This window comes from Orussus abietinus, unplaced genomic scaffold (assembly GCF_000612105.2).
Source record: "Orussus abietinus isolate OABI.00-Male unplaced genomic scaffold, Oabi_2.0 scaffold5, whole genome shotgun sequence".
NCBI lineage: Eukaryota > Metazoa > Arthropoda > Insecta > Hymenoptera > Orussidae > Orussus > Orussus abietinus.
In genome coordinates, this window is record NW_019394929.1 from 540,217 (window position 1) to 556,579 (window position 16,363).

The 16,363-nt window shown below is 46.7% G+C and overlaps 4 protein-coding genes across 4 annotated transcripts in view; 2 read left to right on the forward strand and 2 right to left on the reverse strand.

Moving 5' to 3' along the window:
• Positions 1–627: 627 nt before the first annotated feature.
• LOC105701234 (suppressor of fused homolog) lies at positions 628–4,973 on the forward strand. The gene is made up of 7 exons (XM_012427806.2): positions 628–945; positions 2,007–2,099; positions 2,983–3,292; positions 3,380–3,615; positions 3,699–3,920; positions 4,011–4,218; positions 4,302–4,973. Exons 1-7 carry the CDS (start codon positions 773–775, stop codon positions 4,365–4,367), a joined length of 1,308 nt encoding a protein of 435 aa, XP_012283229.1. The 5' UTR covers positions 628–772; the 3' UTR covers positions 4,368–4,973.
• A 131-nt stretch (positions 4,974–5,104) lies between these two features.
• Positions 5,105–7,125, reverse strand: LOC105701237. The gene is made up of 2 exons (XM_012427813.1): positions 6,766–7,125; positions 5,105–5,578 (listed from the first exon to the last, which is right to left on the reverse strand). Exons 1-2 carry the CDS (start codon positions 7,108–7,110, stop codon positions 5,384–5,386), a joined length of 540 nt encoding a protein of 179 aa, XP_012283236.1. The 5' UTR covers positions 7,111–7,125; the 3' UTR covers positions 5,105–5,383.
• An 825-nt stretch (positions 7,126–7,950) lies between these two features.
• LOC105701238 lies at positions 7,951–10,745 on the reverse strand. Its single transcript, XM_012427814.2, has 6 exons — positions 10,641–10,745; positions 9,902–10,291; positions 9,173–9,506; positions 8,746–8,922; positions 8,431–8,545; positions 7,951–8,360 (listed from the first exon to the last, which is right to left on the reverse strand). The coding sequence occupies exons 3-6, from the start codon at positions 9,234–9,236 to the stop codon at positions 8,240–8,242; spliced, it is 477 nt and encodes a 158-aa protein (XP_012283237.1). The 5' UTR covers positions 9,237–9,506; positions 9,902–10,291; positions 10,641–10,745; the 3' UTR covers positions 7,951–8,239.
• Positions 10,746–10,912: 167 nt separating this feature from the next.
• The window catches only part of LOC105701232 (protein neuralized), a 66,673-nt gene continuing 61,222 nt past the window's right edge, over positions 10,913–16,363 (forward strand). Inside the window, exon 1 of the mRNA XM_012427804.1 lies at positions 10,913–11,004. Within this exon, the coding sequence (XP_012283227.1) occupies positions 10,971–11,004 (34 nt within the window). The 5' untranslated portion in view covers positions 10,913–10,970. The remainder of the gene's footprint in view (positions 11,005–16,363) is intronic.

Sequence of the window (16,363 nt, forward strand, 5' to 3'; positions counted from 1 at the left end):
TACTCCCAAGTGCTGCTCAAAGAGACCACTCCATCTCTTTCTCATGATCTTCCCAGTGAGTGCGTGAGAGAGACTATGATGCGGGTGAACTACAGAAGGTCTCCTAAACTTTCCCCCACTTCAACGCCGACCGGCGAGACGATGGCTTCGCTTCTCGAGCAACTCGCCAGCAGTGAATCAATTCCCATAAATGCATCGTATCTTCGTTTATTAAATTCAGAAGCAATAACGATACATTACAAAAAATGCATTCTGCATCTTCTGAAGCCACACAAAACACACATCTTACGGTTGTACACACACGCAATCTCGTCTCGTAAACACCTGCCAAAGGGTACCTACGTACGGCGCCTTTTTTGAAGTTTAATAAAGCGCGTGCCAAAGGGTATGAAAATTGTGAAATCGTGTTGGATATTATTTATAAGGGCATGGAAATCACGAATGTCAACGTGAATGTGCTTTAAACTGCTTTTATGTCTGTTTAAGACGGAGGCGAAAACGCTAGAAATCCAAGATGGCCGCCACTCATTCCTTCCCCTTACGTCTTGAGTTTCACCCACTAGGAGATTCTCTCCATCTCTTTCTTCATAGATCTATGCTCCGGCGCGATCGCTCGAGTGCTTTCGGACCCGTCGTAGTTCGCAGTAGTTCGTGACGGTCAGGGGCGAGAACGAGACAGCCCGTGAATGGGCTTTCGCATGTCGCAGCGAGCCAACCACACGAAGTACTTCGGAGAAGATCCAGGTCCTCTCGCGTCTCAAAGCCGGAGTTTATGTACGCCAACATGCGAGAGCGGGAGGAATTCGCGAGGAGCTTCCCTCCTGGCCATCCAAGTCAGGCTCCTTCTCCGAGAGCCTTGGGATTAGATGCTTTACATGGACTCTGCAAGGAGATTTATCCTGACCAGGGGAACCCACTCACTGTCACGGCTATTGTCAAATACTGGTGAGAGTTGTACAATTTTGTTTATCGACTTAACACAGCTAAGTGAAGCTATAATAGATGTGGCAACGCCTTTATTTTTAATATCTTTATTATTTAAAAACAGGGCCACAGATGTGTAAATACTTGACGAGGGCTCTGTCGAGACATTTGGCGATTTCTGTACCTGATCTTTTCATTAATTCGACTATTATTATTCGTTGTTTATTCTCGATTAATACATATATCGGGTTTTCTGTGAATATGTTAAACGAGATCGGAGTCAAGTGTGTTCTATGTGGAAGCATTTTTCAATTGCCATGTAAGTTTAGTAATTGTCAACTAATTTAGGATGATATACTTGGAATCGAGATTACTGTGAGCTGGCCTTTGTTTATATCCTCTCACAAGTACTCCATAAACACTTACGGTTTTTGCCAATTTTAATACCCTGGTTGTGCTTCACGTGTTCCTTTGTTATTGGAACAATTCATCTTTCATGAGTTCGCACATGCCGATCGTGGGAACTTCTTGACCTTGTAATCAAAATTTTCAATAATATAATCAGGGTTACGAGAAAATGCATATAATTTGTTTCTTGACAAATGTTCATGTATGCTTACTTCCATACATGTTATCACATCGTTGACATAAGACGTTCCTCTTGTTCTCCCTTGTTTCGTGTGGGAAACCTTGGGGACTTTTTTCATGTTACTCGAGGTTACTTTAATTGGAAAGATAAATTACGTCTCTCTAAAAAGCGTTTATGACGCACAGTGCTTGCAATGTGTCTGGTATTCTCGAGTAGAGGAGACTCAACGAGCTTCATGAAGAGCCCTTGAAAAAACGGGAGTCTTAAAAAGGTGCCGCTGATACTCAGATTCAATTTCGACCCTCTGAAATTCAAATTCAATTTCGAGGCTGCTGAAAAGAACAATATTTGAGAAATACGATCAGCACTCGACCCCCAAGGAACGCGAAGCATTCCACAGCAAATAGCACTTTATATTTAGCAACCCTCGGTTTTGCACCGAGACTCAGGGTATGCAAAAAAGGAGTAATTCGAGTCTTCTTTCCTCTTACAGGTTGGGTGGTCCAGATCCTTTAGACTACATAAGCATGTACGAGAATCCTGGATGTCCCGAGCTGGGTGTACCTTCACATTGGCACTACGTTAGGTGAGGTGTCCTGGAAAAATGAAAAAGAAAAAAGAAATTACCCTTTCCACGGCGCCCATGGTGTTCACTTTCCCGGATTTACGATGAACGTCCTTCTTCCGAAAAGGCGCCCTTCTTTCGACAGCAAAGGGGAACCGTCTAAAGACAGGGTGAAGAAAAAAACAGGAAGTCAAGCATTTGTCAGTGTCACCAGACACCCTGGTCTTTCGGGGGCATTTCGGAGGCCTAGTAAGGTCCCCACGCACACGTGGCTACCCTTACTTTGAAACTACAAATCCGTGAATCGGTTTATGAAAGACGTCCTCGTCTGGCACGTGGACGAGCTTCGATTCGTGTGCTGTAAATCGTTCACCGTTTACGGGTAAATCCAGCGACTTTGAACGACGTAGAAGGCGCAGAGAGGAAGTCGAGAAGGGCCGGATGTTTTCCTTCGCAGCGTCCTCATTAAAATCCGTGCATCGAGTCGCATGCCATCAAAGGGTGTCTACGTTTTCTTTTTTCGTCCCTCTTCCTCTCTTTTTTTCGCCTTTTTTTTTTTAACAGCACGTTCCGTACCTTCGACTTCGTTGTCGGGCAGCTGCTATAGTAGTTTCTTCTATATATAGGGAGTGACAGAGGGCGAGGGGATAAAACTGTTTAAAGCTCAGGATGCCCCAGCGGAAATAGGCACGCGGGACTTCCCCTTTGCTGTCTGCTCTAAATATACCTTCCCATTCAGAAAGTCTCTTCTGCCTGCACTTCCTTTATCCCGCCCAACTGGGCCCATCCCTGCGGACCGCTGCGGGGTGTCTTTTTTAAGACGTTTCCTTGAGAAGTTCTTATCCAGGTTTGCCTGTTATTAAAAAAAAAATAGCGTTCTAACGGGATTGCAATTTATGTCTAGTTTGGGCTTGTCGGACCTCCACGGGGACGGAAGGCTGCATCCGAAAAGCGGTCCTGGTCGTCCGAGTGGCTTTGGATTCGAGCTGACGTTCAGGCTGGTCAGAGAACGAGGGGAAAGGACTCCCCCAACGTGGCCGGCCAATGTGATGCAGCAATTGGCGAAATATGTCTTTAATTCGGGCAATATGTTACTTCCTGGCGACCACGTGTCCTGGCACGCGCCCCTCGACAACGGGAGCGGTCGCATTACGCAAATACTTATGGGCAGGGATCCCCAGCTGCCCAGTTCTGTGTCTACCCCCCACGGAGAGGTACGCTTGTCCTCAGGAACGTTACTCTTGAATCTCCCATAATTTTGGTAGCGAGTGTTTAATGAATATGCGTTGACGCTTCCACAGGTATCCTTCGTTCAGATCATCGGCGTTACCTCGGAAGAGCTGCAGGCGGCTCAGCACTGGAACGGATTGGGTGTTGTCAATTTATTGAAGACCTCCAGGGGATGCGGCCCATGGCTGGTAACGGATACCAGGAGAATTCATTCCGTCATGGAGGAGGATCCATCCGTTGCCGAGAAAATACAATGCGGCATTGAGAGGGAAGGATCCAATTTGAGCGGCGTCTCTGCGAAGTGTTGGTCAGTTATTATTTTTTTTGTTCCACTTAAGTAAAAAAGCTCTAGGGGGCTTAAAAAGTACTGAGCTGAATTTTTATTTGAAGGTGGGTGCAGATGACCACTGACAAGAGCACAGAGAAGTACAGAGAAAAGAAAAACGACTCCGATGATGAGGATGGCGATGTGAAGCCGCTGATCAAGACCGAGAGGTTGTCGCCTTGCGAGCAAGAGACAAGTTTCACGGATGAGAACGGCGTCAGAACTCTGCCGGGACTTCACTTGACCTTCAACCTTGAAGCCGGAAGTCTCTTACCTCTTGCAATTAAGTGAGCGATATTTAAATTGCCCAAAGTTTTACGTTCATCGGATCTTGAAGGAGTTCTTTTATCCTTTGGGTATATTTGCTACTCTCTTAGGGGTCGAGTTATGCATGGACGACACTTTACCTTCAAATCGATCTTGTCGCACTCGGCAGTGACGATAGTTGCACCGACTGTTACCGGCACGCTGGTATCCAAAGAAAGGCCTTACGTGATTCAAGGCCCCTGGTTGCAAGTCCTGCTACCTGAGGATCTGACGGAAAGAATGGCTCAAGAATTTCAGGTCTTGAGCATGCCTAATCATGTAAGTTTAGTCACCCCTTGTCAAGATATGTACAGGGATGAATGATTGTGTATCAAGTTGCTTAATGCCGTCTTCTTTTACAGATTCAATTACCAAAAACATTTTCCTGGTCGGACCACAAGCTGGCTATTACAATCGTAAACGATTAAGTGCGAGATTAACGTTTGCCATAGAAACGATTTTGCAACAAGTGACAATATGTACAGTAATCGAAATGGTTTCCAATTGAAGAGGTTCGTTCCAGAATGAGCCACGTATATTTTACGGTAACATTTATTATTTTGTATATTTTTTATTGTGAAATAATTGTAACTTGTCTTGGGGCCAATCCCTTCGATTAGGATCTGGACAGTGATCGATACCACTGGCACGGTGTTAAAAAGTCATATTATTTTCTTACCTGGTTAAAAACTTACCACAGCCCAGCTCTTCTGACTAATTTGAGAGTATCGCATGTATTGAACGGCATCGTATACAACGTCCATATAGTAAGATTTAATTTATTTTCAATTTACTCGGCAATCGCTTAATATAATTATTTTTTATTAGGAATAATTTATACATTTAAGCTGAATATCGTAAGCGTTCGGAATTTACATCCTTTAGTTTAATGTGATATGTTAAGTAGCTGGAATACTGTTACGTATTGAATTTGCTCGGCTCTCCTGTACGTCCTTTACCGACCTTTGCTTGCATCTCAAGGCGACGCGGTCGCTTGTATTTAATAACGTGTAAATAATACGGTATAACTTAAAGATTGTAATATTTGTATCTCCCCCGACGCTCTACAAATTGTTTATAAAAGATAAATATTGCGGTAAACGCGGGCAAGCATCTAAATATTCCCCACACATTAACCTGATTCCTAAATCTCGCATCACGAGGAAACCGAGTAAATGACACTGGATTGAAATGTACAGGAAATACATTTAATACAAATATACAAAGACGTCTCGGGTGTTGTAAATGTTACCACAAAGCTCGTGACGTCAAACTCGACGTTTCGCACGTCGAGGCTTGTACTATCTTCAATCGATGTGTCACTTCTTGAGAAAGTCGCGTTCACGGACATCGGGAAGAATATATTTGTAAATCTAATGTGCAGCTATGCTTATCAAATTCATTTCCTGCGATTACTCACTGGTTGTGCTTTAATTTTCTTTCTTTAGTCGATAGGTTCCTCGTCCGAGATCATATACGAAGGCATGGTAGTGCGCCGTTTGCTGCTGCGTTTCCTCGACTTCGTTTTCGCCCTCCTTGGAAGTACCTCACCGGCGCAGCATTTATTAATCGGCACCTCGTTGCCGCGATTCCCAGCCATACGTAGCTTAAAGAAGTTGAACGGTTCCGATCCTGGTTTCTGGGGAATCGTTAGGACCAATACGTCAAATCATTGATCCTGTGGACTTGCGAGGAAGAGCTTAATTCGATAATATTAATTGCAAGGCCTGCGAAAAACTGCCATTCGTGGATGCACACGAATGGACGGAATGTATTAATGCCCCACGTTCTACGACTTAATTGTGAACCTTTTGCTTCATGAAACCGCGAAGGAAAAGGTGCGGGTCAAAAACCAGATAACGCTACGAGGAACGAAACACCAGGGAGGAAGGGAAAATACGAACGTGCACGAACCTAGAGCAGATTTTCATTATCTACCGCGTTATTCCCTGTCCAAGGGTGAAAGCTCGAGCTTAAAGAATCTTCGCCAGGGAATAACGCAGGAGGACGTAAAACTGCTACTTCGCTAAGTGTACCGTCGATCTCCCCCATAATATGGTGGAACGAAGCTGAATAGTCTTATTGTCAAGCAAGTTACCTGGTTTTTGCACCATCGTCTTCGGTTCGAAGTGGAGCAACGTCTTCAGATTCGCGCGAGACGTGCGTAAGAACGCTTAAGGGTTCCACCCTCTCTCGTGGTACGAGGTCGCTAAAAATCAGTATATACCCGGTTTACAAAAAGTGAAGGCGCCTGTTACACTTACGTACAAAGGCCTGATATCCCTTAAGTATCCGACCGTGCGCGATTGCCGTGAAAATAATTGTAAAATCCACCGACAGCGTACTACGTCGCGACTTTATTCGCACAGAGAGGATGCCCCGGCACAGAGTTACACTTAACAATTTTGATTAACGAGGTGGACGAATTATCGATAACCGCGATAAGGCAGCCTGACCCGCGGTTTACTTTGAAAGATTCCTGGCAATGTACCCTGGAGGGCCGGTTGCGATGGTCGTACCGAATCCGAACGCAATTGCTTGGTCATCTAGAAATGGAGAATTCCGGTGACCGAGGTGGACATTTCTAAATGAAATCTCTAATGTCGAGTCGCCATGTGGAACGGTCCTACTTGCATTAATATAATGCAATCCTAAGTGGAAGCGTCGAAGAAGCTCGGCCGTTAAGGATTCTGTATTCCTCGGATGACCGCATATCACTAAACTGCCCGATTAAGCTTTATCTTCGTGTAATGGGTAACGATATGCTTGTACTAATGAGCCATCGTCTTTATTTGCGATTCAGGGAAGAGAAACAAGGCGGGTTACCTTGTTAATCATGTTGAGGACGATATTGGCTGCTCCGACCCAGAGGAGGACGACGATGCAAGCCGTGGCGAAGTCCTCGACGTCGTCGCAGGTGATTCCACCGACGACGTTGACGATTCCTTGGAAGACGTGAGCGAACGTCTGCATCGCCTCTATGAGGAGGTCCCTGAAGAAGCATATCACCTGGAAAATTAGGTGCAACACCGCTATGAACAGTTCGACGATCCTCGCGACGAAGTCCAGCATTATTTCGACAAGCAGCTCCAGGGTCTCCCAGAGCCAACATAACACGCCGTAGATGAACTCAATGAACTGCTCGAATACGTTCGTCATGCGGCCTCGCATACTGTCGAGGTCTTTCCTGAAGACCCGCGGTTTTCCGCGATCACAGTAATTTTAAGCGGGTAATGCCTCATCGGATGTGTCCGATGTTGGAGAGGTGCGGACTGACAGAAGACGGAACCAAATCGGGGACAGTCGATGAGCGACGAGCGAAACGCGAGAGTCGATCTACTCGACGGTGGAGTCCGAGTTAACCGATTATACAGATTTAAATAACAATCCCTAGACTGAGGATTTATCCTGATTATTTTTTTTTTTCTAAACCCAACGTACTTAGTACATTCGTTGTAATTTTTTTTTATAGAATTCTACCTCGGAAAACCAGTCGCTGTATATTTTGAAAACTCCCAGCCAGAGGATGGCCGTGACGATCCCGACGTAGAGGGTTCCTAGCTCGTCGCAATTGGAGCCATTGGCCAGGATCGAGAGGCACTCGTTCCAGATGAAACGACAGGATCGGAGCACGCAATCATACGGAAGCGATGCGAACTTCGATAAGCTTTTCGCGATAATGGGCGAGTTATCAAGTTCTAGCACTTCGAGCTCCAGAGGGTCGATTTCCTGTAACTCCGCTTCCTCGTCCGATGCCATTGTTTTCCATTGGACGCATCACCCCCGGTGGGTATTTAAATTAATATCCTCCACTTCCGGGATATTTACCGCGATTTGGGATATAAGTGAGTGGCTCGAATTTACATCGGGGTAATTTGGAAATTTCGATGAACTGAAGTACCGTATTATAAAGGGACGCGAATATGTGCATTGTCAAAAGACCGTTTAGACGTTGTTTCGAGTCATCGACCTCTCGACCCGGACTGCTTAACGTAAATCCATGAATATGTTAATTCTTAAGCTTTATTCAACGATCAGAGGAGTCATAGACTCTACAACGTAATCTCCTTTATCACACGGACTTGGATTGCACAATATCAGGAGTTATTGGAGGAAAGATACGCGACTGGTAAATAGTCAGCGGTTACTGTTAAAAAAGGCAGTTTCGAAATGAGCTTCTGCTTAGAAGCTCGTGAAAGCAAGCGATGGCTAAGGCCCTGGATATGGTAATCCAGCATGTTGTACAACTGAACGCGGACACTCCTGACTTCCTTTTAATAATCGTAATCTCACTTCGTCGTCACACTAACAGGCACCCTAAAAATATTGGGGGAATTAAAAGAAACATGGAAATCGTTTCACGCCTCGATGCGTTGCAAGCGTCCGCATCGTTGCAGGACTGAACGCAACCCTCCGCGTACCTGAAAAAAAAAAAAATTTTGTTAAGAATAAAATTCATCTAAAGATACACTTCGAAATTTTCAGACTCACTCATTGTCCAAATAGAAATGACCGCAATGAGACATCCTGGTAATCTCGGAATCGGTCGTCAGAGTTCCACTATCCAGAGCGCAGCTTCTCACCGTGAAAGATACTCCAGAATCCACTGAAACATCCAGAATTCTTCATGGAATTATCAAAAGTACGTACGTGCGATTCGTTAATTAATAATCCGATTTCTTATATCGAGGGTAGCGCAGAGGCGGATTTTATTTGGAGTGCGTGCGGTTGTATGCGTCTTAAGGTCGACAGGAAGGATAAGGAAATAGCGGCTTTCTCAAGAGACGGAAGCGTCAAAGCGGATACCATAAGTTCCAGCTAGCTTGATGCAAGCAGTTGCAGGGAAAAGGCCATCACGGCCTTTACGACCCCCTAAACAGGGTGACTCCAGGAAGTCGAAGCTCCCATTATTGTGAAACGGGTCGTCGCAAGGTTTGTTATTGCCTCCGAAGGAAACGCACTTGAAGCAGTCTATAGCTTCTCCTGAAACCGGGAAACTCTTGTGAAAATCATGGCAGATTCGCTTAGTCGGCATTACTTCACATTTACTGTACCGAGTTAAGCTTCATCGGAACTGTTAAAGCAAGATCGTTCGCACGGTAATTACGGCAGGAAACTAGTTTTTACGGAAGCGGGCAATCGGAGTATCTACGTATACTTTGTAATTTAACTGTGTATGACTTCCAGGAAGCGTTCAGGTAGAGGGGGTCACCCAATCGAAAGGTTTACACACCTCCGTGGAGGATCGCGACGAAGAGGAGGCAGAACCTTGCGACCAGCCCTAAGTGGTTCTTCATCGTGCTCCGATTTGACAAACGAGCTGGAAGGAGTCTCCTTTAGCGGCGCGCTCGAGTGATCGCGATTTCGAGGACGCCTCCTCGTTTCCGGGTCTCATCGTCCTTTACGATTAAACGCACCGAGCTCGGTAACGAGGGAGCTGTTTATTCGATAGCTACTTCGGAAACTAAACGCGGTCTATCCGCCGTTTCCGCGGCTGGAGAACGGCGTCGCGACGCCTGTTGTGCCCTCGCGTAACCAAGGAGACTGCCTACGGTGCCGGGAAATTCCTACAATCGTTATACCCATCTGAGGCTCCTCAGAAAAGATTACAAAGTTAAATTAAGAGTACAATTATTAGCTCCGTAAAGCAAGGTACGAGGTCGCAAAAAATTCATACAATTCATTCGTACATTTTATGCCGCGTCAGGGCGTCACGACGAGCTCTTCGGGCTTTTCGGATCTCGAAGAGACACCCGGTACATGTTGCTTCTAGAATCGCGTGATCGCAGTCTACTATGTCGTGAAATACAGCATGTACCGCGAAAGCAACATACCAGTCGCGGCGCTTTTACAATTTCGCGATGACGTAAAACTTAGGACAGGGTCCGCGGTAATTCCTCGAGATAAGGGCAATCCTCTAATGATAATGTGGTTTATGACTTAATTCGAGGAGTTTAGCTACCTGCTAGTCACGTTCCGATGCAACATGCGTACATGCACGGCAAGATAGACGTAGTCCTAGGACCGACTACTGACTAGTTTGAAATTACAGCACTTGAGATATTCGACTTTTGACATTGGATCGAATGAATTTTCCGCTAACAAATCGTTCTATCGTCGGTCAAAATTGACAAGTTCATTAAGGCAAGCGAAAGGACGCTGACTGTAGTAACAGCTGACTCTACAGCGTAGCTTGTATCGGCGTAAACAGCCCCATTAGATCATTAAATTAATTTCGTCACTGAATCTGAAGAAAGGTCACGAGTCAGCTTCTGACATTTTCGAGATACCTCACGGCATCCTCCGCAACGTATCACAGGAGTCGCGGCTGAATTGACAATTCGCTCTGCGCCTGAAAAATAATAATGCAATTAACAATCGTTCCATTGATACGGAGATGTAGGAACTCGGGAAGAAACGAGTCGCATAAGTGTTACCGAGATAATAGGAGTAAACACGGTATTCGATGCGGTTACGTCAACCGTAACGTTTACAAAACGGACGTGTTAAACGATTCCAGAAACATGTCTGGTCGCTTCTAGGGGAGCTTTTCGAAACGTTCCGTATTCCGTGCGTAGCCGCGTGCAGTTGGAAAGTACCGCCAAGGAAAAGAACCGTTATTATAGTTATCTCGGATACGGCGGCTTCGTTTACTTCGTTTACTTCGCATCCGATATAAAACTTGACTCATATTTACGTACCTCCCTCTAGTATATACTCCAGAGATAGATCGAATATAGCGGCGTTAATTATTAACGGAGTTATCGGCAACGAAACTTATAATTAGTCGGTGGGCTCACGCCGGTGAATCGAATCGACGTTTGAATTCCCGCGGCTCGCGCATGCGCAGTCAGGGCCGGGCCAATCACCTCTTCGGCAGCGGCCGTCCATCTCTGTCGCAGCCACTGCGGGGATAATGTGATATTTAGTTAAAATGTCTCGCTTTTTTGCGGACCCATGCACGGCCTTTTTACCGCGAAATCCGCGAGCGTAGGGTGTCCTCTCCGTGGCAGTCGTTACCACCTCCGACGATGGGCCAGTCCTCGAGCCAACACTGTCACAACGGTGAGTACCGAGATGAATTTTTCCGCACTTTTTTTCGAGGCCTGCACGTCGTTGTTGACATGTGACAACGAAGCGGCACCTCGAAATTGAGCCTGGCCGATTATTTCCGCCTTTTTGCGGATATTTCGGCATATCCGACCACTCGGTGAGCCCCAGGGTCACCTTAACCTCCGCAAGCGGCGACAAGTCGAACGGGTTTTGAGGTTAGGTCGGCCGCACATTCCTCGGTGGCGAGGCGACTCTCGATTTCGCGGTGACACCGGAATGTCGTTCTTACTCCTCCTGGTCGACCCTCGTGGTTCCCTCCCTAGTGCCGGGGCTTCATAATTGTTTAACATTTGCAGCAATATTTATTTATCCAGCGGTCCTTCGAACTCGGCTCTCGACTTCGTCCCCTCGCCGGATAAAAATCCCCTCGGCGCGGCTTTACGTAGTCGGAGTCACGCGTGCGGCGATGAAGATCGAGATTTTTACCCGGATTGATACTTCTTTTCCTGGATTTTATTTCCTCTCGGTCAAGGCCTGTAAGCATCATTGACATCTGTCAATATAGCGGCTTCGCCGACCGATAGCGGCTCTTTTTGCGCTCGTTGGTTATATATCGGCCTGCCGGGCACTGCAAACCTCTGCAGAGCGGCTATACAGATGCTCGACTTTTGAGGTTAGGTAGGCCACACGTTCTTCGATCTCGGGGACTCCCGTGATCTCGGAAGGGAATTCGAAATCCCTTTTTACCGCAACCTGACGTTAAACCCTGTACAAGCGTTTATTTGTTTGGTACAAATAATTCTTTAGCATTTTTATACCCCACACTCGAGAGAGGCTACGCGGGTCTCAACTCGTTACGATATTCGGTTTGTTACGATATTCGAGAAAAGTGCTCGCCTTCGCGGCGAGATGCAACGAGCTATAAATAAATACGATAAGAGTGCATCCTCGGTATATCCGTTATCAAGGCCGCGGCAAGCTTGGTGGGGTAATTGCCGTTTCCTGCATTACCGAGGGGCAGATAACTCACATGAATGACCGCGCGTACGGGCGCGACATCTGGCCAGGGCGGCAGAAATCTCAACCCTGAATGGAATCCACGTTACACGTGTTCGATATTTTCATTTGGCAAATTACAAGAGGGAGGATCGCAAATCGCTTTGTAGACGTATTTATTGATCGACCGTCCCACACGTATATTTATTATCACTTTAATTCCCATCAACACGTACTTACCACACCTAGTGGTTATTTTTCACGGCAAATGGTGCGCTCGTTTAACACTCGAGCAAATACATCTGGAGAGTCGGAAGGACCTAAGGTGTGCTCGCCAGATTTTGGAAACATTTGTGCCCAAGGTGTATCCTTAGTCACGGGGGCCGGGGAAAAAATAGAGACGCAGTCGCATGTGCCGGACACTTGTGCAAACCCACGAAGAGATTTGCGACCTTACCTGGTGCGTTTACCTTTATGGTCTATGCATCTCCGAGGACAGGAAAAAGGAAAGGTATTAGACATCGGGAATCGACGCCTCCACATCTGTTGACGTGGATTCTTGCCTTTCCTCAGGGGTTCTCAATGTGCCCCTGAGAATCGTAAACCAGACTTCTATCCTTCGATTTCTAGTTTTATAGTCGAGAGAAGACCTCGAAGGGTCTTCCTCTCTTTGTCTCGCAAAAGTGCGCTCCATGTCGATGCGTCGAGCCGGCTTTGTGGAATATCCTGTAGACCCTTCGTTGGCAAAGCTCTAATCGGGGTGGCAATTTTGTGAACACCCCTCCTCTCGTTCCGTTTCGTAAAGTTAGATTCGAGGCCTGCAAGATGGCCCGTCTCTTCACGGCGAAGGGCGAGACGGTGTTGGTGGAGTACCGTGGGCCACAGATGTTATTGTCATATGGCAGACACAGCACGCCCAAGTTCTTCTTAGCCCCCGTCGGCAGCGATTGCACGTTTCCACAAATACTCACTCCGACACGCTCGTCTACGGATAATTGTTGGGAATCACGCTACAGGACCTCGGAAAAATTCAGACTTTCCGACACCTCGACTGGCCATCCTCCCACATTTTAACATTTGGCACTGACCCTCGCAACCGGGAACCACGTGGCACCTGGAAGACCTCGGGAAAGTCGACGGTCCTTTTCCACCCACGCATCTAAGCGGAAACTTTGAAACCCGAGGGAATTCATGCATCTTGAAAAATGACACCGAGAATTCCTAAGGGTAATTAATCCCAAGTCAATGGTACCGATAAGACGGGGGCGTCGTGGGATATTTATTAGCTTTCATGCGTATTTCTTGTTTATTTTTGTACATATACTTGCGGTGATTAGGAGAGATTAATTGGCCATTTATATGGCGACTGGTTGACGGTGGAATTCTTTCGGTTTTTCGGATCTGGAATGGGAAATTAGCTCGATAAGCGCCACAAGCTCGCTTTCGAGCACTCGGTTTATCACCGAGTTCCGGAAAGCTTTGTTTATTTATGAAAGATATGCACGTGTTAGGGGAAAGAAATTGGAATTTATTGTATACAAACTGATGGTCGTGAGGCAAAGAGGGAAGGCTGCTGGTGAGACTCGGTATAATGGTGCTAGTGGTTTTCTTATTTTATTTATTGTATATGTATATATATCTGACGTGTTGTTTCGACCGCCGACCCGAATGCGAGTGCATCTCTCGGAAGTCGATTCAGAAGAGGGACTAAGAATAGGACCCTCTTTTCCAAGCTGGAGCCAAAGTGTCCAGGACGGTGGACGGCGTTGACGGAAATATTTCCGTCAACGCCTCTCCGTGCCGAGCGAATTCCGCGATGCAACGCAGCCCAGAAATAGCCTTTTTGTGCCTCGGATATCTCAGATTCGACGATATATCCCGGAGGACTTCCGTGAATCGAGGTACCGCGATAGACGCCGAGAAGGCGCAGACAGTGCCGACCAAGAGGACAGGGCACCGACCCAATTCTCATATATATATTTATACCAGAACGTGCGGCGCCAGTGCTCGACGTGCCGCCATTGGAAGACCCGAAAACGAGCAAGAGACGTCGAAGGAAATAAAAGTCGGTCAACCGACGTCGCAACGCTCGGTCTCGTGACGCACGAGACCCTCGAAAATACTAGGAGCTCTCAAATCGAGTTTGGCACTTCATCGATTCTGATCTACTAGGCTGGAGGATATATTTTAGATGATTACAAATTTAGGAAAATTCACATATTTTTTTTTTATTTATTGTTACAATCTTTGGTACAGACGTCATGTCTCAGAGAGCGGTCCAGAGAGGATGTGCACGTGCGAGGTTCGCTTTCCATGGTTCCAAGAGGATCCTTGGTCCACCTTCCAGGAGCTCTCAAATGGAGTTTGGTACTTCATCGATTCTGATCTACTAGGCTGGAGGATATATTTCAGATGATTACAAATTTAGGAAAATTCACGACATTTTTTATTTTATTTCATTGTTACAATCTTTGGTACAGACGTCATGTCGCAGAGAGTGATCCAGAGGGGATGTGCACGTGCGAGGTTCTCTTTCCATGGTTCCAAGGGGATCCTTGGTCCACCTTCCATCGGTGCCTCCGTAGATCCTGGAAGGTCCTCCCACGATCGGACCCCAGCTGATCTTCCTTCACCCTGGGTTGCACAATGGTCCTGGAGACGAGACTTGGGCACTTTTGTGCAACTTTGGCCGCGGTAGGTTGACGGTGCATCCCAGGTTCCAGGACCGCGATTTAAAGGGCTCCTCCCATCGGGCATTTCTCTGCACCGTGGACGTCGCATTGTGCAATCCTTACCTACCCAGGAAAGTGTACAACCTTTCTCGACCGAGGTTGCCTGCTACCTTGGGCCCTTTGTCGCCGAGTTCTTTCCAGAGGACACTTCGCAGGGCACCTCCCCTCCTCAGCAAAGTCCTCAGCGGATAGAAAGTCACTCATCGTGTCTCCTTAAATCCGCTTCCTCGTCATTAAGGACGTAACATACCTACGTGTCCATTCGTAACAATCGGCTCATGCAAACTTTCGCTCGGCTCACGGAGGCGTGCATATTTATTTCGCCCTGGACTTATACCTCAGTTTTGGCGATATAAACGGCGCCTCCTAACGCATTTGAATATTCATTATTCATTTTTATTTGTAATTATAGAGACTCTTAGGGCGTCCTGCAGGATAATTTACGACGCCCCTTGGTACGGGACTGACTGAAAGTATGCGGACTAATAAAGACCGTTTGTCGGAGGAGGCGAGTGCCTAGAATGCCGGAACGCGGAGAGGACGGTGCCCCGAAGTGCCCGAACACGGAAATACATAAGTGTCGTGTATGTACTCGAACTACTCGGCATGTACCCACATGAGTACGCACACTTCGGCGCACGTGGGCTCTATTTCGGTGGCGGTATATAAATTTTCGAAGGCTGCGAGTGCCTTCGATCACGCTCCTAGAATTGCCCCTGAAATTAACCCTTTCCTGACGGGATGCGTTTCCCACTCGAGGAGACCCTTCATCCCTCCTTAAAAAAAAAAAAGTCGACATTTACTCGCACTTGTTTACCGGAGTAATCCTCGATTATTAATTTCAAGGCTTAGAACTCAATATTTATAACCTTGTAGATCCTCTGCCGAATGAAAAGTGGGAGGACGTTGACCAGTACCTCTACCCACGTTGCACCTGATGCTGAGATTCGTAGATATATGGGAGGGGGTGAGTTTTCATATCCCTGGTTTATCTCGAAGGTATATGTACCTTCTCGGCTAATCACGGACCATCTCGCGGCCAAAGGTCCAGTTTCGACTTTCGAGTGCAGTCTCGAAGTTAATTCAGCCCCGGCTAAGCGAATGCTATTCCCGGTGCGACGCGTTGCAACACGAGGGCCTAAAGTTACCCCGCGACGCCGTATTCTTAACCCACTAGCGAGAAAAAGGGTAAAAAAGAGGCCCGACGGTGACGTCAATCGGAAAAGGTTCCTCTCGTGCCACTCTTAACCCATTCGACTCGAAGTTAAAACCGAGCCGAGCTCGACACCTTATGAGACACCGAGCCAGGCATTCGCGACCGATCCGAGCCGATCGAAACCGATCGACTTCGATCGGTGAAATATCTATTCCTGGTACCTTCGGGTATAGATTTGATATCGCCCTGCATTTAACCCTTTATCTATCGAATAGGGGATCTACGCCGGTATATCAACGGCATGGCCATAAAATGTTAATATACAGAAATACGATGTTTCTCTCTGAATAATTAGCAAAGGAAGCTGTAGTGGCGATTTGTAATAAAATTTGTAAATCGCTGATAGGAAATAATTCCTCCTGGTAATCGCTAGATTTCGGGGATTTCCGGACGTGGGAAACAATTCTCGAAGGGGCTCGCCATTGTC

Excerpts from the sequence above, each read along its gene's own strand:
- LOC105701238 (XM_012427814.2), bottom strand. The coding sequence starts at position 9,236 with ATGAAGAACCACTTAGGGCTGGTCGCAAGGTTCTGCCTCCTCTTCGTC. Across the intron at positions 8,923-9,172 it reads CGTCGCGATCCTCCACGGAG|GAGAAGCTATAGACTGCTTC; the intron begins GTGTGTAAACCT and ends TCCCGGTTTCAG. Across the intron at positions 8,546-8,745 it reads CAAGCTAGCTGGAACTTATG|TGGATTCTGGAGTATCTTTC; the intron begins GTATCCGCTTTG and ends TGGATGTTTCAG.
- LOC105701237 (XM_012427813.1), bottom strand. The coding sequence starts at position 7,110 with ATGCGAGGCCGCATGACGAACGTATTCGAGCAGTTCATTGAGTTCATC. Across the intron at positions 5,579-6,765 it reads TCCTCAACATGATTAACAAG|AAACCAGGATCGGAACCGTT; the intron begins GTAACCCGCCTT and ends ACGATTCCCCAG.
- LOC105701234 (XM_012427806.2), top strand. The coding sequence starts at position 773 with ATGTACGCCAACATGCGAGAGCGGGAGGAATTCGCGAGGAGCTTCCCT. Across the intron at positions 2,100-2,982 it reads TCACATTGGCACTACGTTAG|TTTGGGCTTGTCGGACCTCC; the intron begins GTGAGGTGTCCT and ends ATTTATGTCTAG. Across the intron at positions 3,921-4,010 it reads CTCTTACCTCTTGCAATTAA|GGGTCGAGTTATGCATGGAC; the intron begins GTGAGCGATATT and ends CTACTCTCTTAG.